The 25,767-nt window shown below is 37.2% G+C and overlaps 1 protein-coding gene across 2 annotated transcripts in view; it reads left to right on the top strand.

The window, feature by feature from the left end:
• The window catches only part of LOC147400213 (FAD-linked oxidases family protein), a 73,911-nt gene that overhangs the window by 27,227 nt on the left and 20,917 nt on the right, over nucleotides 1–25,767 (top strand). For both annotated transcript variants that reach the window (XR_015179231.1, XM_086445828.1), the window contains exons 7-11: nucleotides 4,259–4,319; nucleotides 4,956–4,996; nucleotides 5,069–5,126; nucleotides 6,365–6,461; nucleotides 19,476–19,550. Coding sequence is in view for 1 of the 2 variants with exons in the window: in XM_086445828.1 (XP_086301954.1) it covers nucleotides 4,259–4,319; nucleotides 4,956–4,996; nucleotides 5,069–5,126; nucleotides 6,365–6,461; nucleotides 19,476–19,550 (332 nt within the window). In the remaining variant the exon portion in view is untranslated. The remainder of the gene's footprint in view (nucleotides 1–4,258; nucleotides 4,320–4,955; nucleotides 4,997–5,068; nucleotides 5,127–6,364; nucleotides 6,462–19,475; nucleotides 19,551–25,767) is intronic.

Below are 25,767 nucleotides of genomic sequence, written 5' to 3'. Positions count from 1 at the left end.
GGACTCGCTAAAGAATTTGAAATTAAAGACCTAGGATATCTCAAATATTTCCTTGGCATGGAGGTAGCAAGATCAAAACCAGGGATTGTAGTTTTTCAATGAAAGTATGTGTTGGACCTACTCAAGGAGACAGGTATGTTAGGGTGTAAGCCAGCTGACACACCTATGGAACCAGGTTACAAAGCATGCTTAGAAGAAGGCAGTCTACCCATTGATAAAGGAGAGTACCAACGCCTAGCGGGGAAACTCATTTCTCTCTCCCACACTAGACCCGACATTGGGTTCGTTGTTAGCTTTATAAGTCAGTTTATGAATGATCCAAAAGAGGTTCACCAAGAGGCAGCGAATAGAATTCTTAGATATCTCAAAATGTCACTAGGAAAGGGGTTGTTTTTCAAGAAAAATACCAGCAAAGAGATTGAGATTTTCACTGATGTTGATTTGCTGGAAACATCACTGATAGAAGATCTACAACTAGCTATTGTACCTACGTTTGGGGAAATTTAGTCACATGGAGGAGTAAAAAACAGACTGTGGTAGCAAGGAGTAGTGCCGAAGCAGAATTTCGAGTTTTAGCACAAGGAATCTGCGAAGGAATGTGGCTGAAGAGAATTCTTGAAGAATTGAAAATCACAAACACCTCAATGAAGGTATTTTGTGATAACATGGCTGCAATAAGTATTGCTAAAAATCTAGTCCATCACGACAGAACTAAGCATGTGGAGCTGGACTGGCATTTTATCAAGGAGAAGATTGAGGGTGGCATACTTAGTCTCAACCATACTCCAACAAATCTTCAAATAGCTGATGTTCTTACAAAAGGCCTTCCAAGAATTAAATTTGAACCACTAATATCCAAGCTGGGGATGATTGACATTTACTCCCCAGCTTGAGGGGGAGTGTGGAAATTCTGAATTTAATGTTATGATTTTTAGGACTTAATTGGCTGAAATAAACAGATTTAGCCAATGACTAAATCTGGTAATTAGCAGATTTTATTATGCATCCCTTGATCAAAGGGATTGTTATTTTAATTTAAATTCTTTCCTTATTTATTTGTATGGTAGACCAGTTGTCTTTTTTCCCTATATATTTCCTTGAACCATGTACTGAAAGATTATTCAGAAATAAAAGAATATACTTTTCCCTAAATTATCTTTAATTCCTATTATACAATAAGAGAAATAATTACTTATGTATTCTCGACGTGACAAAGGCACTAAAGAGAGTCCTCATGAGCCCAACCATGAATACTCCCCAAATCCATTCATCAAAAGGTAATATCCCTACTCCTAAAGTTGATAATTCTAATCTTCCCATTGCAATTAGAAAATGAGTTCGGTAATGTACTTGACATCCTATGTTCAATTTTGTTTCATATGATGTTTTATCTTCCTCCTATCGCGTTTTTGCTATTGTTTTGTCCTCAGTATTTGTTCCTCGTAGTGTTGTTGATGCCCTATGTCAACCAAGTTGGAAAAAGGTAATGGAGGAGGAAATGTAGGCCCTTGAGAAGAATAATACTTGGGATATGGTTATTCTTCCTAGAGGAAAGAATCCAGTGGGATGTAAATGGATCTTTATTGTGAAGCATCGCCCAGATGGATCAGTGGATAGGTATAAAGCCAAACTTGTCGCCAAGAGTTACACTCAAACTCATGGCATTAACTACTGTGAAACATTTGCTCCGGTAGCAAAAATGAACTCTATTAGAGTGTTGTCATCCTTACAGCCAATCAAGATTGGCCATTACTACAATTTGATGTGAAGAATGCTTTTTTGCATGGTGACTTGGAAAAAGAAGTGTATCTGATACCTCCTCCTGGTTTTAAATGTTCAGCTGTTGAAAGGAAAGTGTGTAGACTAAAAAAAGGTGTTATATGTCTTGAAATAGTTTCCTAGAGCATGATTTGAAAAGTTTCATTGTGCCATGGTGGGGTATGGTTACAAGCAGAGTCAAGCTGACCACACATTATTCATTAAGCATTCCAATGAGAAAACTACTGCTCTCGTAGTGAGAGAGAGAATAAAACAACTCTCTTTTCATCTCTTTTCTTCTTCTCCACAAAAACCCTAACCCTAAAACTTTCAAATCTTCTCCTAGTTCCACGCTATCTCTTTTCCAAAGTTGGAATTTGTCTATGTTCAAGAGGAGAATGAAAATCCTTTGGTGACTTGCTACTACTTGGGGCTATGGTTGGAGAAGAATATGAGGATCTTCAAAAGGCTTGGAAACTCCAACAAAGGAGATTATCCTAGACATCTTAGGTCTCATGTTCTTTTGGTGTAAGCTGTGGCCTAATTTTAAAGGCGTGTTTTTTTAGGACTTTGTATTTAGATGGGACTCGCTACGTAATCGTTAGAGTGAGCTTGCTTTGTGGCCACTCATCTCGATCGCCATTGTTGTAGCTATTTCTTTTCTCTTCTTAATAAAATTTATACTCATAAAAAACACATGAGATTTTTAATTTTGCAATGTGAAACTTTATCATTTTCTCTTACTTGGATGTAATTTTAGAACAACAAATAAACAATAATCCTATTAGAAACCAGATGAATATGATTGACTTACAATTAAAATGGAGAGTGAAACAGGGGAAGAAATTACCTTTAACTCAAGAGAAGGGAAGTTCCAAAGAGAGTTGTAGAGAGAGAGAGTGAGAGTTGCATCGATTAGGGTTCAATTGTGAGGCTGTGAAGAAGAAAAGGTTCAAGGTGTGTGTGAGAGAGAGAGAGAGAGAGTTGCAGACCATTCTTTCGTTGAAGAAGAATGGTTTCGGTTTTTGTTAAGCCGCAGGGAGGTCGCAGCAAGGTTGTTGCAATTTTTGAACAGCTATAAGTGAGCAAGTATTTGGCTTTTGGAATGCTTTGAGCCGTTGGATTACGCAAGATCTTGTGGCTCTTCTTTGGGGGGTGAAATGTAGGATAAATAAGCTGATGTTGAACAGCTATATATATTAGTTGGATGGTGGTGAGGGGACTTGAAGTTTAGATATACCAAATACAAGTTCTTTTTGTTTATTAGTTTTTGTCTTTTCCTGTAGTTCACTTTTTGTTGGACAAAACTAATGCAAGGAAGAACTGCACAGCAAAAACGACACTTGTTGTATTAGTGTGGATTGTTATTTATGAATTGGTGATTGGATGTCAAGGAAGAGCTGCACAGCAAAAAGGACACTTGTTCTATTAGTGTGGATTGTTATTTATGAATTGGTGATGGGATGCTGAATCGGATGGAGGCTGGTAGGGAAGAGTAGAGATAAGTTATTTAGGGTTTCAATATACATTTAGATGAGAGGTAGCTTGCTGTTGAACGTACTCCTCTCTGTTCTCAAGATGAAGATTGCAAATGATTTGTTGAGGAAAGTAGCTGGCGAAATGATTGGTTCTTGGTTATTCTGAGGCATTCCTTTTCCAAGTCCAAGAGCAGGTTGTGGGGTTTGGTTCCCTTTGCCATATGTTGGAGTCTTTGGAAGGAAAGAAATGATCAGGCTTTTGATATCTCTGCAGGATTTCATTGTCTCTTCTTTGTCGTTGTATTTTTGTTGTAAACTTTTTAAGGAATTCAGGGGTATTTCCTTTGAAGATTTTCTTGTAAAGGGCTTGTAACCTTGAGATGAGGTAATCCTGTGTCAGGGAATTGGTTGAGTGGTTGTCCTTGTTTTCCATTTTTGGCTTTATCTTGTCTGTATCCTTTGGTTGGTTATCTCGACCTCCCTTTTCCATTAGAAAAAAAAAAATTTGCTTGCATTCAGGAAAAATTGGTAAATTACTCTCAAGTTTAATGTGGTTCAATGTTGTCCATTGTTTCCTGCATGATTATGTAGGAGGATCCTATTTTATTTGCTATACCGCCAAGTTTTCCCCGAAATTATGTTCAGTCTGCCGCTTTAAATTGCATTTTTTTAATAGGTAACTTTAGATTGAATATTGATGCTAGGTGAAACTCGATTGTTTCTTTACCATGTGTATACAAGAGGTGGGAGCCCCAAGCAAAGGGATCTAGGGCCAGGTTATGAGTTAGCTGCTTTTGTTCGCACCATCTGCTGCTGAATCTCTATTGAGGATTTTAAATATGAAAGCTCAAAGTAGAATATAACTCTATTAATGAATTTAATTTGCTTATCTGAATCTTCCATAGGATTTATCTCTTATGGTTTTTATATGCTGTGCTTCTCACCTAATGCACCAGATAAAATCTTTTTGGCCAGTTGAATTGTGTTTAGGACTTATCCCCTTCAATTTCATTGATTAACAGGGCCTGGTGCAACCATTGGTGGCATGTGTTCCACACGTTGCTCTGGTTCTTTAGCCGTAAGGTTTGTAAGTTTTCATTTCTAACTGACTTAATTTATTAATCCTATTTTTCTTGCAAAAATTAGTTATAATTTAGAATTTACTTGATGGTGTGCTTTCATTCTCATAGGAATATATTGTTACTTATCTTATTCCAAAAACTTTCCTTTCTCCTGTAAATGGCTGTTAGCAAATAGGTAACATTAGAGCATAGGAATCTGTTGTCTCTAGCTCAACAGCCCTTTGCTCACAAAAGAGAAAAGAAAAGAATGTAAATTTAAATTGAAATTGTATGTTGATTGGGTGATGCACCATATTGAGCCTACCTAAAAAAGAACACTCACCTAAAGGAAATGCATCTCTGTTGATATCCCATTAAGTGTAAATATTCCATCGAGGAGAGTATAGAGATTTTGATCTTAAGAACCATGGAATTGAGCATCTCTGCTTTGTTATTAAAGATCTTTTTATATGTTTATCTTGGTTATTGTTACTTTATCTTTTGAATCTTTTTTTTTTTTTTTCGTCTCATTATCTACATAATTGTACGAGTTAAAACTCTTTCCATATACATTTTCTATGAACTTTTATAGTACCATTTTTGAAGAAAACGTTATTTAGGTTTTTTAATTGGATTTAATGATTTCTTTAGTTTGTAGGTATGGAACTATGCGAGATAATGTCATCAATCTCAAGGTAGGTTTGTTCCATTCTAGATCATGCTTCAGTCGGTCAGTGCAGATTTTCAAATATTTGTTTCTGTTGCAGGTAGTGCTAGCAAATGGGGATGTTGTGAAGACAGGATCTCGTGCCCGGAAGAGTGCTGCAGGGTGTGTTTGTATATCTTATTATGTTTGATTCAAAAAGTATATAGCTCAAAGTAGATTTCTTGGATTGCAATTTCCTTCAGCTAAGAAACTTTTTTTTTGGGTCTATTTACAAATGGGCCTGTGCTTCATTATTCTCAAGGAATTTCATTCCTAAGTCAGCATATGATATTTCCCCAACGGTAAATATTCATAAAAGAAAAAGAAAAAAGAGTTCCTATTTCCAACTCTAGTCAAAGAAGTCTCAACAGGAAACCGGGACTCTTTTCAATTTTTCCAGTGAAGCACATTAGATGATATACACTTCCAGATTCCACTTGTTAAATTCTAAAGGATGATTACCAATGAAAAGTTGCTTTTTTAAGAAGTGGGAGTGGAACAAATCATGTGGATCAGTGTGGTTTCTGAAGTTTACACAAGGAACTGGCATTTTTTTTTTAATTGGCCTCACAGTCTACTAAAGGGATAAAATATTAAGAATATAGGTGGTGTATTCTTCAAAGTTGGTGACATTCCACGGAGCTCTATTTTTGCCAAGCTGCTTTTAACTGAGTTGAGGCATATATTGCTGCAATTTTTATGATGTATCTCATTTGTTTGAGATAGACATGAGCTTTAGACGCTTGTGTTTCCTTTTGTTGATAGGTGATACTGCTTGGAAGTTAAGGGATTTATTATTAGTTTAAACTTGATATCAATACATTTTTTAGACTTTTGAAACTTGTTTGATGCAGCCCTGAGTTTGAAAACTACTATATATTTCTTTAAGTGACATTATAGCTACTATCTACCATGTTTGTGGTGCCAATTCTCTTATTACATCTTTGAAGGGAATGTTGTGTCCATTGAGTGAAAAGGGCTCACACCGAACTTAAAGTTTTGTCTGTTTCAGTCCAATTCTATTTGTACTATTTTCTGATTCCATTGGGTTTTCTAAGTTTGTATCATTTGTAGTTTATTTTGCCTGTGCGCACATTTGCTGTTGTGTTTATGTCTCATTATGGTTTGGATATTTTCAGCTTTGGTTTTTTTTTTTCTTTTTTGAGTAATAAAGGTTAGCTATGATCGGCCTCGTTTTTTATTGATTCAATACCAGTTTTTCTAGCTGCATGAGTTTTATAAGGAGATCATTCAATGTGCTTGTGGTTTATAAAGTATTAGTCTTGTTAAAGTACATAAGAAATGATTCTTTATCCATACATTGGTCAGACCGTTAACCTTTTTGGTTACTTCTATCTTAGGTATGATTTGACCCGGTTGATCATTGGAAGTGAAGGAACCCTGGGTGTAATAACAGAGGTTACTCTAAAGCTTCAGAAAATTCCCCAGTACTCAGTGGTACCTTCTGCTCTTCATTCAATGCCATTACTCTCTCTCTCTCTCTCTCTCTTTTAATCTTTTAAACTTCATTGTCCTGCTTCATGTGTTTGATTCCATATGATTATGGTATTTTTGTTAGTTCTTCAAATTGTTATTGTGGCAAACCTATAATGAACTTCTAATCCTAGATTATTTACTTTTATGATAAATAAAAAATCCTAGTTTATTTACTGCCTAATCCTTGCTAGGAGGTAATGTGGGGCTAACACACAGGTCTCTTGATGTCTGAGGTATATGATTGCATTGATACAACTCTCATAAATTTGTTTCTTATCAAACAAGGATTTCTGATCTGGTGAGTAATATCTCAAGGATGGATTTGGATCCTGAGGATGATGGTGGTTGGGAGTGGGTGGCTAGTAAAGATAGACTGTTTTTGGTTAAGTCTTTCTACTGAATATTGGTTCTCCCAAGTTCTAGTTCCTTTCTTCCATTATGGTTTGGGGCCCAAGAGTTTTGTCGAAAGTTGCCTTTTTTTTTTTTGTGGTCAACTGTTTCTAGAATTTTTTTTTTTACCTCGGACTCTTCATTAGATGGGTCGTCTTCAAGGGCAATTTTTATGTGATGTGTATATGCGATGGGGAATCAGTGGACCACCTCCTCCTTCATTGTTTTGTGGCCTTAAGAAGTTTGGGATCATTTCTTCTTCCTATTTAACATCAATGGCTGTTTCCCGAACTCCATTGGTGCTTTATTTGAAAGTTGGTTTTGGTTGTGAGGCTCTTTTCGGCCGCTAAGAGAGTATTATGGAACTTTTGCCATTTGCTGGAGTCTCTTGAAGGAACAAAATTGCCACATCTTTGAAAATAGAGAGCAAGAGTTATGTAGGACGGTGAGAGGAGCAAATCTGGTTTGGGATTGGGTTAAGATTTGGGCTACACCTTAAACGTTTAGGGTAAACTCCAAGTGTTTTGTCATGGGGTTTGCTGTCTTGAAGGAACGTAATTGCCACATCTTTGAAGATAGAGAGAGAGTGATGCAGGACAGTGAGGGAAGAAGAAGAAATCTGGGGATGGAAATCTGGTTTGGGATTGGGTTACGATTTGGGCACACCTCAAATGTTTAGGAGAAACCCCAAGAGTTTGGTTGTGGGGTTTGACTGTTGCATTTTGCAATTATGATCGAGGATCTAGGTTTTTATGGTAAAGGAAATGGTTAAGGTTAAGGTCTGTAGGGTAAGGATTATTTAAGAATCAAATTGATGCAAGACAGTGAGGGAAGAGAAAATCTGGTTTGGGATTGGGCTACACCTCAAACGTTTAGGATAAACCCCAAGAGTTTGGTTGTGGGGTTTGACTGCAGCATTTTGCAATTATGATCAAGGATTTAGGTTTGTAGGGTAAGGATTAGAGGTTGCGGGAAAGGGTTTCAAGAAATCAATAATCGAGATTTAAGAATCAAAATTCTAAAATTCAAGAACAAGAAAATTCAAAGCAAATCAATAAGAAGAGAAAAGATGAAAAGAAAAGAGATGGGATAGAAGGATAGAACCTTGGAATCACACCAAGAATGGTGGAGAATTACTTCAAGAAACTCCTAGAAAAGAAACTCATTCTTTATTCATCATCAAATTCTTCTTTAAAAAAAAAAATCCTAATACAATCTATATAAAAAAAAAAAAAAAAAAATCAATTTAAGAATTTTAATAAAACTAAAATACCAAATAAATCAGGTAATTTTCGTAACTTTCTCTCTCCTAAATTTTCAACCCTCATAAACTTAAATAAAAGATATTATAAAGCTATCAAATTACACCTAAATATTATACTAGGACCCTGGGCTAATAAAACATGAAAATAAGCCCAAACAACATAAAATAAAAGCCCAAAACCTAAAGGAAAAAAAAAAATACATAAAATCTACTTTTTAAGCTTTAATGTCCCCCATTAAAGAGTTCCTAGAAAGTTTTTTCCATTTTGAGTTTGCTTCCCCCCTCTTTTCTTTTTAAGGTGTAAGGTGTTTTAAGGAATTTAAAGAGGCCTTTATTGATTTTTTTTAGGGAGATGGGGGTGAATGTATAGCATTCATGTCGCTTCGGCCATGCAAGAAATTTATTTTCTCCCTTTTATTTTTTTTTCTTTATTTGGTTGGTCGGTCTTCTTAATCATTTTTTAATGAAATATAACTCAATAATTTAGGTGAATTTCATTGTGCGCCTTAAGCACAAATGTTGGTCTGAGACCACGGGAGTCTGCACAATGCATCTGTCCAGCATGTTGAGTTCCAATGTGTATTGTTACAAGCCATGTATCGTACACATAAAACATCTAAAAGCAGCTGCTCAAACAATAAATTCAAGTTACGTGAAACATGTGTGTGCCTGCACCCATGCATGTGTGCGTGTGTATTTGATAAAATAAAACTCCATTAAAATGGGAATCAAAGAGATCTATCGGAGAAAAAGGAGTTCAAACAAATAAGAAGACAATGCACTTTTCTATGGCCTATAAAAGCCTAAATGACCTAAGAATCTCTAATATTACAAACTCTATCCCATCTGATTATAATCTCTTGGATTGAATGTTCATGCCCCTCAAAGATTTGATCATTCCTTTCTTTCCAAATTCCCCAACAGAGAATAAATGGGGTTATGACCCATAATGTCCACTAAGAAGCTAAAAAAGGGAGCCCAAGCTGATGCCATCCATCAAAACCTGCTATGCCAGAGCTAGGGAAATCAGTGGAGATTTCAAAGAGAGTCCAAATATCCTGAGCATATGAGCAGTGAAGAAAAGGTGATTATTGACAACTTCTCCTTTCTTCTACACATGACAAAAATTAGTTGTGGTAAAAACGTTTGTGAATGATATTGTCCATAGTTAGAATCCCATTCTATGTCGCTAACCAACTGAAAAAATATGTTTTCAATGGAACATTGGGACCCCACACTGTGTCTGTAGGAAAAGAAGTCTGCGGTGGTGAGGAAGTTATAAAAAGGTGTGACGGAGAATACCCCGTCTCAACTACCATCCCAAACCCAACAATCCTCTTCTTCTTGATTTTTTGAGATATGAGATGCAATCAGTGATGTTAGAAATCATGTCAACTTCCTAGTCATTGGATAATTTTTGGAAACTCAAATCCCATCCCCTTGTTTTACCTGTTCCTACCATAAAGTTTGCAAATGGCATCATCTTCTTATTTGATAACGCATACAAAGATGGATATTGCTCCGTCAAAGACGATGCGTTACCCTAGGATGCTACCAAGAAAAACCTTGTTACCTTTCCTAATTCTGAATAAAACTCTTGGAAGAACCTTAATAATGTCTTTTCAAACACCGCAATCGAAAGAACATATTGATCTGCTCTCACAACCAAGTTCATCCTCCCTGAACTTGATAGAAATTATTGTTCGTCATAGACTATCTGGTCGATACAAAATCTCTATTGCCATTTTCCGAACAACGTAGAGTTCCTGATAGTGGTCTTTTGAACTCTAGCTCGCCTTGGTTTTTAGATTATCATATGTGTTTTCAATTAACTAGGTGGAATTTCCTTCATTGTTTTTATTATCGTGCCCCAAAAAGTCCCTACACATCTTTTCAAAGTTTAAGCTCCACACTTTTTGGCACAGTGAATCGAGAGGAAATATTTCGAAATGCTAGCAAGAACTCTTGATCTATGTTACTTTGTTTGTCTGTTCTCTTCATTCGAATTTGGGTTCGTAGTTCGCCACTCTAGAATGAACCTAGTTTGTAGGGGTATTGATGCAAGAAAATTGAGGGAAGAAGAGAAAAAAAAATAGGGGTTTAGGGAAATTGGTTTAGGATTTGTAATTGGGTTTTAAGGATTTGGCGTTAATAAGGATGTTGAATTGTTGAGTTTAGTCCCACATCAGATGCTCATTGCCTTGTCTCTCCCCTTATAAGCTCTTGGGCTTATCCACTCTTTGCCAATTGTTTTGAGTTGGACCTCCAAATCTATTATGGTATCAGAGCGGGCCTGCCTCTCCTCCACGTCACCCAGTTCATATCTTCACGTGCTCTGGCCCAATCCAACCCACATGTGCGGGGGCGTGTTGAGTTGTTGAGTTTAGTCCCACATCAGACACTCATTGTCTTGTCTCTCTCTTTATAAACTTCTATGCTTCTCCACTCATTGCCAATTGGTTTTGAGTTGGATCCCTAAATATATCGAAGGAAAAAAGGTTTTCAAAATCCCAATTGGCTATTGAGATATAAAATGCATAGTTTTTCAAATTACGATATTTTGGTTGGAGTTGGATAAGGGTTAAAGGAAAGGTGAAAAAAATTAAGGATTAAGAAAAATGTTAAAGGTTACAGGAAAGGTTTTCCAGAATTCAAGAATCAAGAAAGGGGTTTCAAGAATCAAGAATTTTGGACACCCATGGGATTAGTTGGACTAAGTCTGGATACCTATGTATATATAGTAAAAAAAGAATCAAGAATTCAACAAAATCAATACAAAACTAGAAGAAAACCAAGAAAAACAAAAGATTAAAAAAAATAGAGACATCGATAGAGAAAAAAAATGTTTTCTCGGACTCACTCCAAAATGGACTCACACCACACCCATTGTTGGGAAGATCAAAGCTCAAACTTTATTTTTTATTCATCATTATTCTTCGTTAAAAAAATCCTAATACAATCTATATATAAAGAAAATAAATCCAAGAATTCTAATAAAACTAAAATATCAAATAAATAACTTAATTTTCATAATTTTTTCTCTCATAAATTTTAAACCCTTGTAAACTTAAATAAAAGACACTAAATTTACTAAACTACCCCTAAACATTATATTAACACCAAGGGATAATAAAAAGTTAAAAGTTGAGAGAAAAAGATTATCATAATAATTAGTCCTAATTAGGCTTTAAAGTGTTTACATAAGCTAAGTAGGTAAAAAGACCAAAAAGGACATCTAGACTTATTTTAACACTCCCCCTCAAGTTGGTCCGTGGATATCAATAACGCCCAACTTGGACAAGACGCTTTCAAAGGTGGTTTTGCTAACATCTTTGGTAAGAACATCAGCGAGTTGTTGAGATGTAGGAACAAAAGGAGTACAAATCTGTCCAGAAACAATTTTTTTTCGATGAAATGACGATCAACTTCGATATGTTTCATTTTGTCATGCTGAACCAGATTTGCCACTATGTTAATAGCTAATTTATTATCACAATATAGTAAGAATGGGACTGGCATAGGAAGACACTAGTCAACTAGTAAGATCTTGAGCAACAACTCACATACTCCAAGTGCCATAGCTCTGTATTCTGACTCAGCACTCGACTGAGAAACCACATCCTGCTTTTTACTGCGCCATATTACCAAGTTGCCACCAACTTTAGTACAATACCCAGAAGTAGACCGTCTATCAGTCACTGAACTAGCTTAATCTGCATCTGTCCATGCCTCAACATGAAGATGACCATGATTACTGAACAAAATAACTCGACTAGGACATCCCTTAAGATATCTAAGAATACGATAAACTACAGTAAGATGAGATGTTCGAGGTGAGTGCATAAACTGACTTATAATACTAACAGCATAGGCAATGTCAGGACGAGTCATAGACAAATAGATCAATTTTCCCACAAGAAGTTGATACTGACCAATATCCAACACACACTCCCCCTCAGAATCAACCAACCTATGATTCTGCTCAATAGGAGTATCAGCGGGACGAGAACCAAGCTGACCGGAGTCATTAAGTAAATCCAAGACATACTTGCGTTGAGAAATAAATATACCAGACCGGGATCGCGCAACCTCAATAGCCAGAAAAGAGCGAAGATTGCCAAGGTCCTTAATCTCAAATTGACGGCCTAAGTTTTTACCTCGGTAATGCCATCATCATCATCTCCAGTAAGAACAATATCATCCACATAAACAATCAGAGCAACAGTTTTACCCTGGGAGTGACGCAAAAACAGAGTGTGATCAGCAGAGCTCTGATGGAATCCAAATTGATGCATGGGCATAGTAAAACGCTCAGACAATGCGGGAGGGGACTGCTTTAGGCCATAAAGCGAACGGCGAAGACGACAAACATGGGTATGAGAAGTTGATGAAAGAAACCCAAGAGGTTGGACCATATACACTTTTTCCTGTAGATCACCATTTAGAAATGCATTCTTGACATCTAACTGATAGAGAGGCCAGCCTCGAATAGAGGCAACAGAAAGGAGAACACGAATGGAGGTCATCTTGGCAACCGGAGCAAATGTCTCTTGATAATCAATCCCATAAGTCTGAGCATAACCCTTGGCCACCAGACGGGCCTTATAACGAGCAATAGAACCATCCGGATTATGCTTAAGAGTGAAAACCCAACGACATCCCACAGCTTTCCTCCCAGGTGGGAGAGGAACAATTTTCCAAGTCTGAGTCTTGTCAAGAGCAGTCAACTCATCAATCATAGTTGCTCGCCACTCAGGATGGATAATAACATCTACAATAGTAGTAGGAAGAGAAATAGCGGAAATAGAAGCAAGAAAACTCCGATAGGAGGGTGAGAGTGCAGAATCAGAAACATAATTAGAAATAGGATAAGTACAAGTACGCTTACCCTTACGAGTGGCAATAGGACGATCATCACAGGGAACAAAACGAGGCGGAGCTGGAGGCGAGGAGTCGAGCTGATCTGGCATAGGAGTAATGGTAGTATCACGTGGACGCCGAGAGTAAACCTGTAGGGGAGGAGATGACAAACTAACAGGGGGTGGAGAGGGAGGAACAGGTAATGGAAGAAGAAAGGGGACAGGCAGGGGATCATCAGGAGAGTCTAGGGGAAATCACTCAGATTGAATGCCAACGGACCCATTGTAGTATGGGGTATGCTCAAAAAATGAAACATCCCGAGAAATGAAACGTCGTCGAGAAGGAGGATGGTAACAACGATTACCTTTCGGGTAGAGGAATAACCCAAAAAAATACATTTTACGGCCTTAGGGTCAAGTTTAGTACGAGTTTGGTCAAGAATTTGAACAAAACAGATGCACCCAAACACACGCGGAGACAGGGAAAACACGGGACGATCCGGACAAAGCTGAGAGAGGCGTGGCAAACTGAAGAGCCCGGGAGGGGGTTCGATTAATAAGATATACAGCAGTAAGAACTGCATCAGCCCAATGGGATTGTGGCATGTTCATACTAATAGAGATGGCACGGGCTAACTCTAGAATATGATGATTTTTCCGTTCTGAACGACCATTCTGCTGAGGGGTCTTAACATTAGACATTTGATGCTCAATGCCAGACTCTAAACAAAGTTTTAAGACCTCACTATAGGTGTACTCAGTTCCATAATCAGAACGGAAGGTTTTGACTGTACGACCGAACTGGGTTTGGACCATAACAAGAAATTGCTTGAACATCCCACAAACTTCACTCTTGTGTTTTATAAGATAAACCCAAGTAGTATGACTATGGTTATCGATAAATAAAACAAAATAACGAAAACCAAGAGTGGATACGACTGAGGAAGGACCCCACACATCTGAATGAATTAAGTCAAACAAAGCAGGTGCAGTATTATTCATACTAACAGGATAAGACGAACGCACATGTTTAGCTAATTGTCAAGTTTCACAAGAAAAATCAAGCTACTTGTTATTATTAAATAAAGCAGGGAACATGTGTTTCAAATAACCAAAAGAAATATGACCTAAGCGTAAGTGCCAACGCATTACAAGAGCCTTATTAGATTGACTACTACTACTAAGTTGAAAAATAGAATGGATACTAGGTGAACAGGGTATGTCCAAGAGATACAATCCATGCACTTCACGTCCAGTTCCAATCGTCCTCTTTGACCCCAGATCCTGAAAGACACAATGAGAGGGATAAAAGGTTACACTGCAGTTCAAATTTTTAGTAAGACTACTGATAGATATAAGGTTAGTAGTTAGTTGAGGAACATGAAGTGTGTTATGTAGGGATAACGAAGATGTAATAGGAAAATGACCTTGACCAGCTATAAAAAACAAAGAACCATCGGCCAGGTGAACCTTGCAATGACCAGAATAAACACTATAAGTTTGAAAAAAAGAAGACGTACCGGTCATGTTATCTGAGGCACCATAATCAATGATCTATGGTGAGGAAATGGTGGAAACACTGTGTGCAGATGCAAAGGTACCTGAGTGAGGGAAGGTAGAAACCGGCTAAGATGAGGTTTCCATCTGATTGAAGAATTTCCTAAACTTGTCAAGCTCGACTTGTGATAGAGATACTGATTCCAATGAGGAAGTAGTAGCTAAAGGATGTGCTAAATCAGTTGTTTTCTGAAAGACTACATGAGCTGAAGATCGTTGAGACTGTTGACGGTTCTAATTAGGACGACTATGAAGTGCATAACAACGAGCCTTCACATGACCCAACTTTCCACAATGATCACACTTATGTCGCTGACGAGTAGGCAGAGATCCACTGGAGGGCTGTGGAGAAGGTAGGCGAGCAAGCATAGCGAAGTGATCTCCTAAAGAAAGAGGTAGGACAGCGGCACGACAACTCTCATCAGCCAAGACATAAGAATACGCAGTCTGGAGGGACGGAAAATGATCCATACCCAATAAATGAACTCTCGCATACTCAAACTCATCCCAGAGACCTGTTAAAAATTGAAAAACCCGATTCTTGTCCAGAATTGACGCATACAATATCTCATCAAGAGGGTCCTTCCAAGCGTAATACGAGGAATAAAATGTCAACTCTTCCCACCGAGCACGTAGTTGTGATATATGGGTAGTAACAGAAGAGTCACCTTACGAGAGATGAGAAATCTCACGCTCTAAGTTAAAAATCCGGACATTGTTTCGTCGTTGCGAGTAAATACTCTTTGCGGAATCCCATATCTGTTTTGCTGTCGAGGAGAACATAAAACCAGCTGCAATGTGTGGTTGCATAGATGAAACTAGCCAAAAACAGATCATAGAATCATTAGCAAACCACTGGGAGTAAGAATTGTCGGTCTGTGTAGGTTGTTTGTCCGTCCCTGTGAGGTAATCGATCTTCCCTTTTCCACCAATGAACATTTCAACCGATCATGCCCAAAGAATATAGTTAGGACCATCTAATTTCACGGTAGTGATTTGAATGCCGGGAAAGTCGGTTGAATGAGACGGAAAACCACTCGATCCATTACTAGTACCAGTGATCGAGGAAGAGGATGACTTAGAGGCCATCAAATAATCCGAGTACTTTGGTTTGAAGAGAGCTCAAGAAGATGAAGGCACAACTCCCTATGATAAAGTGATCGCAGCACCCTAAAGGTGACAATGCATGATCAAAAGAGCTGTAAGGGCGGATTAAGCACTGTTGTGGGTGACCCAAGTAATCATTACCGCAAGTATAGGTAATCAATGAGCAAGATAAGTGGGAGAACAACCTCAAACAGCATCCTGATGTGATCAAAAAACTTCGTAGGTGTTCAAAAACACTGCCGGCACCCTCATATAACCACTATGGGAATCAAAAAATTAAAACACAGTCACCTGTTGTGTCGCACAGGTTAGAACTACAACTTACTAGTGTCGTCTGCTGAAGATTCAACTACCTGCTATGGTTGTAGGGCTCAGACAACCACTAGCTGTGTCGTACAAAGCAGAACAGCCACCTATTGTGTTGAAAACACTTAAACAAATCACCTGCTGTAATTGCAGATGTCCAGGCTGCTACTGTAGGTGTCGCACGACTTCACTACAGCCACCAGGGGTGTCACACGACTTCACTATAGCCATTAGGGGTGTCACACGACTTCATTACAGCCACCAGGGGTGTCGCAAGGCTGAGATACAGCCACCTTGGGTGTCGCAGGCCCTAAACAGCATCGTTGCTATGAGTATAGCCTGATCGCAGGCTCTGAACCAACTTAACTCCCTATCGCATGGGGTTTGCAGCAACAAAGAACCCCCGTAGGGGTGATATGGGTTGAAGATGAGTGATGTAGAGTTTTGTTCCAAGGAAGAATGAGTCGATTGAGTTTGTAGTGGAAGAAGGAGTTCGATAGAGATTCAGATCGCAGGCTCTTATACCAAGTTAAAAGTTGAGAGAAAAAGATTATCATAATAATTAGCCCTAATTAGGCTTTAAAGTGTTTACATAATTTAAGTAGGTAAAAAGACCAAAAAGGACATCTAGACTTATTTTAACATAAAACATGAAAATAAGCACAAAAAACATAAAAGTAAAGTCATAAAACAGAAATTAAATAAAAATAAAATCTACTCTACAAGCTTTGATGTCCCCCATCAATTTTTCTTGATTAGGAAGATTTCGCCACTATCGAAATAAAATTTTGGTAATTCCCCAGTATATAAAGTCTCTATAATCCACATACAATCTGATCCTAACTTGCTTCTCATTCAAGGCACCCTCCACACTCTTATAGATTTCATCAAACTAAACGTTGGACTCTTATTTTCTGGTAAGAACTGAAGTTGAACAATTTGATTTATAATGTCCACCGCAATTGCACTTGCAGCGTAAGTTCTGTTGTTTGAGCTCTTCATACCATTTTTCATCTCGTTGTCGGTGCTCTTCGCTTTCCTGTATAATGTGGTCACGAATACAACAAAAATATGCCCAAGAGTGGCATGTTTGACAACATAATTGTTAGTTCATCAGAGAACCATGCCTGATGTGTCTATCTTCCTTCAACGTGATCTACTAATGTTTTGGTTGTCTAAACTTAGATTTTGATGCCAAATTTGATGCAGGATGATGAGGGAAGAAGAGAAACAAAAATATGGTTTTAAGGAAATTGGTTTGGATTTACGGATTTGGGTGACAATAAGAAAATGATTTCCAAAATCTCAATTGACTATTGAGATATAAAATGCAAAGTTTTGCAAATTACGATATTTTAGTTGGGGTTGGATAAGGGTTAAAGGAAAGGAGGAAAAGATTAAGGATTGAGAAAAAATGTTAAGGTTGCAGGAAAGGTTTTCAAGAATTCAGGAATTCAAGAAAGGGATTTCGAAAATCAAGAACAAGGAACAAAAAGAAAATCAAGAAAAATTAAAAAATTAAAAAAGAAATACAAAAATTGATAGAGAAAATGAATGTTATCTTGGACTCACTATAAAATGGCTCCACACCACACGCATTGTCGGGAAGATCAAAGCTCAAGCTCTTTTTTTTATTCATAATTATTCTTCGTTAAAAAAAAAATCCTAGTACAATCTATACATAAAGAAAATAAATCTAAGAATCATAATAAAACTAAAATACTAAATAAATGACCTAATTTTCGTAACTTACAATTTCCTAAAGTTTAAACCCTTGTAAACCTAAATAAAAAACAAGTTAAATTTATCGAACTACCCCTAAACATTATATTAAGAGCATGGGCCAATAAAACATGAAAATAAGCCCAAAAACATAAAAATAAAGTCCTTAAACATAAAATTAAATACAAATAAATTATACTCTTCAAGCTTTGATGTCCCCATTAGTTGGGTAGAGATAATTCATTTCTTGGTTCACTTTGGTTTCCTAGCTTGGTTTGTTTGTCCATATATATAATTCAAGTATACAAGTTATAAGTACAATTATAATGTCAGAAAAATTCTAAGTTAAGTAGACATAAATTAATAAAATAAGCCTCCTTTTGCATGTTTAACCATCTCTCCTTCAAATGAAAGAGATGAAGATAAAAAAAAGGGAGATTTCACCACTGATATGCATTCTGAGGGAAGCATAGGGAAATGAAAATGCATTGAAGGTGGAAATTGAGAGTCTGAGACACATGATAAGCAAAAGTGATGTTTGATGGATGTGGTGGGGGAGCTTTTGCAATGATCAAGATTGCTTCCTTTATCCTCGAACTGGTCACAGAGAACTTGAACCATATATCTCAAGGTTGGAAAAAGGATGAATTGCACCAGTTCTATGGTTATCCTAGTCATGGTTTAAATATCTGTTTCTTTTCGTACGAAACATTTTGGATTTTCAACTTGTCGAGACAAAACCACATGGAAATCGAAACATTTGAAGTTTCATTCAATTTCTGTTAACTTTTTTTTTTTCTTCTGATTTACAGATTTACAAGAGAGATTTGTGGGAAAAAGAAACAAAAAACTGGTGGAGAGATTTGTGGAGAGAGAAATCTGGACAAATTAATTTGGAGAGAGGAGTGATATGGAATTGCCAGATCGGGGGGGGGGGGGGAGAGAGAGAGAGAGAGAGAGAGGTACCCATGCTTTTGCTCTATAGAGAGGTGTTTACATCGATAGATCAATTGAGAGAGATAGGAACTAGTATGTCTCTAGCATCCTCATTTATTTTCCCTTGACCTTAGTCTTCTCTAGAAGATTGGGTCATTTAGACCAGCCCCCATATATTTTGTTAAATATTTGATATACCCTATGTTTTCAAATTGAAGATATGCCCCTTGACCATGGTCACTTTCGAAAGACTTATTGTTTTTAAAATATTATTAGTGTTTTGAATGTTTCATAATGTTTCAGTGTCGTTTTGGTTTTTGAAAAAATCGGAACACTGGAACAAAACAAATTTTTAAACCATGATCCTGGTAATAGTTTCATTATTAACATTGGCAACATGAGCTCTATGTGGAGAGTCCCAAAATTCCTCTCATACTTTTTTTTGGTGATAAGTTAGTTATAAAAGCAAGTCAATTGCTTTTTTTTTTTTTTTTCTATATGTTTTTTTTCCAGTTTGTATGCTCTTTTTTGTTGTTGTTGCTATGTCTTGTATATATTTTGCATGAACTATTGATTGTTATAGAAGGATTTGTTTGGGAGTCTCTAGTTATGCATAACTTCAAATTCATTAAATGGCTATAGGGGACATCAACCTTATCAAAATCAGTCCTCGTCTAACATATATTTACCCTGCAATTGTTATCTCTCCATTAATAATAATGGTGTTCTGTCAAGTGATTTGAGTTCTTGTTCCATGTTTCACATTGATTATGGATTACCAGATATGTCTGCCTGCATTCTCAAATTTCTGCTTTTGATTCAATGATATTGTAGGTTGCAATGTGCAATTTTCCATCGGTTAAGGATGCAGCTGATGTTGCCATTGCCACTATGCTTTCTGGAATACAGGTAGAATTTCGGCTGCAATTGTCATATTCCCTTTTCATCCCTGCTTTGCTCTAGTAAGCTGGAGTTAGGTTCTCTTTATTTTTGGTTTTGCTTTTCTGATTGATCTTTAAGAGTTCTTTGCAGACTAAGAAACATGAATTCTCATATTCTCTTCTCATACCTGCTTTGTTCTAGTAAGTTGGAGTTCAAGTTCCTTGGGGGTCTCTCATTTTGGTTGTCCTTTTGGATGGTAGCTTTCATCCAATAATTTAATTCACAACTTAAATGAGAAGCATCCTGACTTGGGTAAGGGGTTGTTAAAACCTTCATGTTGTTTCATGATTTTCTTATTGTCATCGATGGTTATGATAAGTGTCCTATCTTAAAGGGATAGATATGAGGCTTGATTATTTGGGAAAAAACATGCTTAGAGGGCAATGACCCTACAAGCCTTTGTATATTAAGATGAAGAGAAGATTATAGATTTACAAGTATATCCTCATACATACACACACCAAAAATGATATAAACACACACCCATAAGAAACTAGACACTTTACAACACTCCCTTCAAGTTGTAGCTTAAACATCCAACATGCCCAACTTGACAGTGACATCCTAAAGGATGGATGGCTCGACAACTTTAGTGAATATATCTGCGAGCTGATGAGAGGAAGAGACATGTTGCAACCTAAGCGAACCATCTTGGACTTTTTCACGGACAAAGTGTATATCAACTTCTATATGCTTGGTTCGCTCATGCAAAACAGAATCAGAGGCAATCTTCTCCGCTGCTTCATTGTCACAATATAGCGGCATAGATCTCCTGATAGGAAATCCTAACTCACACAGAAGAGATCGAAGCCAAAGAAGCTCACATGTACCATGAGCAATAGCCCTATACTCAGCTTCAGCACTCGAGCGAGATACCACTGGTTGTTTTTTACTTTTCCATGCAAATCAAATTGCCTCTTGATAAGGAAAATAAATAGCTTGGTAAGAAACATATCTAGCAAGCGGGTAAGGTGTTACACACTTACGAACTCCCTTACGAAGAGCAATAGGCAACTCAAGAGCAGAAGTCTCAGTAGGACTAATAGTATCAGTAGGAATAAGAGAAGCAGTGGGTGCATCAATAGGGTGAGAAAGACCTACCAGAGGTGCCTGCGTGGAGAGAGGTGGTTGCGGTGCATGAGAGGAGGAACCATGCCACTTGCGACGAACATAAGTGAGATACTCCTTCGGTTGAGGAAGATCAACTGGGACGGGCAAAGGCAAGGATACATGAGGGGTAGAAGGATCTCTAGAAAAATAAGGAACATCCTCAAAAAAGGTAACATCCATGGAAGTAAAGAACCGACGAGATGTAGGATCATAACAGCGATATCCTTTAGACATACTAGAATAACCAACAAAAACGCAACGAACCGCGTTATCGTCTAACTTGTGACGACTAGGACGAAGATCCTGAACAAAGCAGGTACAACCAAAGACACGTGGCTCAATGGGAAAAATGGGACGCCCGGGATGAATAGTCTGGAATGGAGTATGTCCATGAAGAATCCGAGAAGGCATGCGATTGATCAGGAAACAGGCAGTAAGAATAACCATGGATTAGTAGGTGTTAGGAATCTACATATCACGTAACAAAGAGCAGGCACCCCAACCAAATGGCGGCTTTTAAGCAACACCATTTTGTTGAGGGGTATAAGGACAAGTAAATTGATGGATAAGACCATGGCCAAGAAGATAGTGGACAAAGGGAGTGGACCAATACTCACCACCATTATCAGACCGAAGAGCTTTAATCGGAGTACCAAACAGGGTGGACACCATAATATGAAATTTGTGAAATTTAGAAAAAACTTCATCCTTAGATTTCATAAGGTAGACCCAAGTGGCGCGAGAGTAGTCATCAATAAAGGTAACATAGTAGCGAAAACCATCAAGAGATGTGGTTGGGGAAGGACCCCAAACATCAGAGTGAACCAACTCAAACATGAACTTACAACGATGCATGCGTGAAAGATAAATATTTCTAACATGTTTAGTGAGTTCACAAACCGCACATTGAAATTTAGATGAAGAAAAAAAAAAGACTAAATTTGGGAATTAAAGCACACAAGGTCTGAAAGCCAACATGCCCAAGCTTGGCATGCCACAAATTTGAAGTATCCACACTAGCATCTATAGAAAAAGGAAAAATAGTAGAAAGGTCGCCATCAGTAGTGGAGGCAACAACAAAAGTCGAAGAGTAAGTGTAGTAATATAAGCCTCCTTTCTCGACACCCCTACCAATAATCCTCCTCGTACAAGTCCTGAAAAACACAATCGGTAGGGTAAAAAATAACATAACAATTTAAGTGGTTAATAAGACTACTGATAGAAAGATTACTAAAAAAATGAGGAACATACATGAGACAGAGAGAAAAGAGGTAAGGATGGTTTCTATCCCAGTAACAAGTGTAGAAAAACCATTAGGAAGGCAAACTTCTTTTTGGAGAGGAAGGTGGAGAATATAAGGAATAACTCTATGACTCACCCGTCATGTGGTCAGTGGCTCATGAGTCTATGACCCACTGAGTAGGGGATGATGTAGTAGTGACTGCATAAGCTGAAGAATCATGGATACCTGAAGTTGCCGAGGAGGATGGGTCAACTGTAGCAGTAGCAGTAGGGTTGGATGGAAGCTGCATCTCAGCACAAAGTAACATAGTGGTACGCATAATTTCAGCCATTTGTGTTTTCATGGAGCTCAAAGCATCAATAGTAGACTTAGGTTGGGAAGCATCAACAACTGTTGAATTATTGGTAGCAACAACAACAGAATGAGAACGGTAGCCCTCAGGATAACCATGGAGACAATAACGCTGAGCATAGTCATGTCTCACAATACCACAATGAGAACATATCATACTGGAGTGACTATGGCCACTACAACCTCAATCATTCTCTCGACCACGTCCAATAGAGGGATGAATGGGAGAATGAAAGGCACTGACAAAAGCAATACGATCATGATGAGCAACTGAGGAAGTCCCTGAAGATATAACTGCATGACAACGCTCGTCGCTCAAAATTGTGGCATAGATGGTGTGAGGTGGAGGAATAAGGCATGTCATTAGAATCTGAGTGCGCAATTGCTCTTACTCAGTGCGAAGACCTCCCAAAAAATCATAGATCTAGTGACGCTTAACCTGCTTGGCAACAATCTTAGTAGACTCAGGTTGGAGCATATAAAGAGGTTTATATTGACTTAGCTCTTCCCAATTGCTCTAGAGGACACTGTAATAATCAGAAACAAAATTGTCTCCCTATTGAAAAGTATCTAACTGACGAATAAGTTGGTAGATTCGCATATCATTTTCGCCATGGCATACGTCTGTGAAAGTGAGGTCCACACCTGATGAGCAATCTTATAAAAAATGTACTTGGCAATAATCTAGGACTCAATAGAGTTGAGAAGCCAGTTCATAATGATGCAATTCTCAAAATCTCAATTAGTAATAGTACCAACATCAATAGGCCGAGGAGTATTGATGTAGGGTAGAACACACAAATCTAGAGTTTATGTTAAAAATCTGGTTCTAAGGTGAAATCCCAAGACGTAGGAGTAATGAAGAATCTCTATGTCGAGCAAAACAGACTAGATACTTCAATCTAAGTTTGAGATTGATGGAAATCAATTGCAAACACTAACATTAAGAAAAGGGAAGAAAAGTCTCTTCTTTTCCTTTTATTATTCAATCTTAAAAAAAACTAACTGTTGAATTTGTTTATTAGAGCTCCTTATATAGATAACTCCATAACAAGTTAGAAAACTTCTAAAATACTAAAAAGTAACTTTTTAATCTATCTATAACATATTACTAACCTTTTAATCCTATTAGAATTCAATTTGGACACCTTAAAGGACTTCTAATTATAATCTAAAGAATAAAAACGTATTTAAAGAAAAATAGAAACATAAAACAAATTGGAAACTAATTAGGAAATAAAACTTTCTAAAATTAAAATAGAAACTAATTAGGATTACTTAAACAACATAAAAAATAGAACTCAATAAAAGAAAAAGTCCTAAGAGAAGTTGGACTAGGTCTTGTGGATCGGTCAAAGATTGGATCGAGTTGACTCGTTCAAACAGATTTGACTTAGTCCATGTTGTTGATTTCTTTCTTCGACGCTTCTTAACTCGATCATAGACATTGAGATAAGTATCGGTAAGCCTAATACATCTTTCTCCCCAAGTTGGAGAGAATTTGCCCTCGAATTCACAGTAGCATCATCGGAAGTATTATCACCAAAGTATGGAGATAGGAGCTTGACATTTAAAACATTGAAAATGCGTATAGTGGCGGGTAGGTTGAGCTGGTTGGCTTTTATAATTAATCTTCTTTAGCACTTCTTAAGGCCCAATCTTCTTGAAAGCAAGGTTTCCTCCTGAAGCCATCTTGTCTTTAGTTAGGACTACTCAAACAAGATATAATTTGGGTTCCATAGTCCCATGGAAGGTAGGCACCTCAAGTTTGGAAACATTTTCCCACTTGGCGTTAAAAATTTTGCCTTTGTGTGTCGTTGCCATACTTCGAAAAAACATGTAACTCCTCATGGTGAGTGTCATCCAGATGGTAGATTTGGGTAATGGGGAGATACTTGTTTTGGGTTTGGTGAATAGGTAGTGTCTTATGGAAGTTGATGATGATTTTGGTGTTTCAGAGAGGTATAATGTTGGGGTAAAATACGTGAACAACTTGGTTTGAAGATGGTGGAACAAAATAATTTTGTTGGGGAGGGAGGGTTGGGCATGGGGAATTTCAATTTTGGCTATGGAGAGTTGGGGGAGGATTTTGGTGGCAGAAACAACTTGAGGATGGGAAGAGATACTTTCATCAGCAAATTGAGAAAGAGAATACAGACGTGTAGAGAATTGTAAAACATCTTCTTCAACTTGGCGAACTCTCTGTAGTGGTTGTTCTAGTTCGGCTTTGACTACGGATTGAATTTCACTCCGAAATGATTTAAGTCTCTCTTTAAGAGTTTGTTTCTTCCTTTGAAGTTCCTCTATCGTTCTATCATGCTTTGCCAACTCTTCGTCGCACTTGGCTTGAATTTGCTTTAAATTCACTTCCAATCTCTCATCAATTGATTGATGAACATTATCAATTTGAGCAGTAATTTCCTCAAATGCGTTATGTATTTCTCGCGCTTAATGTGTTCTCGTGCGTCTCTCTTTAAATGATCATGGCTCCTTGTACCCATCGACATGTTGAAAAACAAAAGAGTATGTCTCTAATACTAACTGATGCAGGGTAGAGTACACAAATCTAGAGTTTGTTAAAAATTTGGTTCTAGGGTGAAATCCCAAGAAGTAGGAGTAATGCAGAATCTCTATGTCGAGCAAAATAGACTAGAAACTTCAATCGAAGTTTGAGATTGATGGAAATCAATCGCAAACACTAAAATTAATAACCAATATCGAGCTCTTATGCTAAAAAAAAAAAAAGGAAGAAAAGTCTCTTCTTTTTCTTTTATTATTCAATCTTAAAAAAAACTAACTATTGAATTTGTTTATTGGAGCTCCTTATATAGATAACTCCATAACAACTTAGAAAACTTCTGAAATGCTAAAATGTAACTTTTTATCTATCTATAACATACCAACCTTCTAATTCTATTAGAACTCAATTTGAACATCTAAAAGGACTTGTAGTTATAATCTAAAGAATAAAAACGAATTAAAGAAGAATAGAAACATAAAACAAATTAAAAACCAATTAGGAAATGAAACTTTCTAAAATTGAAATAGAAACTAATTAGGATTACTTTAGCAACTTAAAAAATAGAAACTTAATAAAAGAAAGAGTCCTAAGAGAAAGTTGGACTAGGTCTTGGGAACCAGTCAAAGATTGGATCGAGTTGACTCAGTCTAACCAAGTTAATATGTAGCGGAAGCGTGTGAATCAATAGATTCGATAAGAATTAAGATATTGTATTCAATAGAACACTCAAAATCAATTTAAATCAATAGATTCAATTGATAAACAAGTAATAGTTTGAAAGAAAATAAAGCATAAAGCTAAAAAGTAATTAAAAGAGAAAAGATAATTGAATTAATTGATTATTATTATTTTTCGGATTTGGAGCTCTTTTTATAGATAACTCCATCATAACAATTTAATACCCTACTAAAAGATAAAAAATTAACATTCCTAACCTATCTATGCATAATGCTAACTTT

Source organism: Akebia trifoliata, chromosome 6 (genome assembly GCF_017979445.1).
Source record: "Akebia trifoliata isolate Shusen 1 chromosome 6, ASM1797944v1, whole genome shotgun sequence".
Lineage (NCBI taxonomy): Eukaryota > Viridiplantae > Streptophyta > Magnoliopsida > Ranunculales > Lardizabalaceae > Akebia > Akebia trifoliata.
The sequence above is the reverse complement of the archived record's forward strand: the minus strand, read 5'-3'. Positions and strand labels throughout refer to the sequence as shown.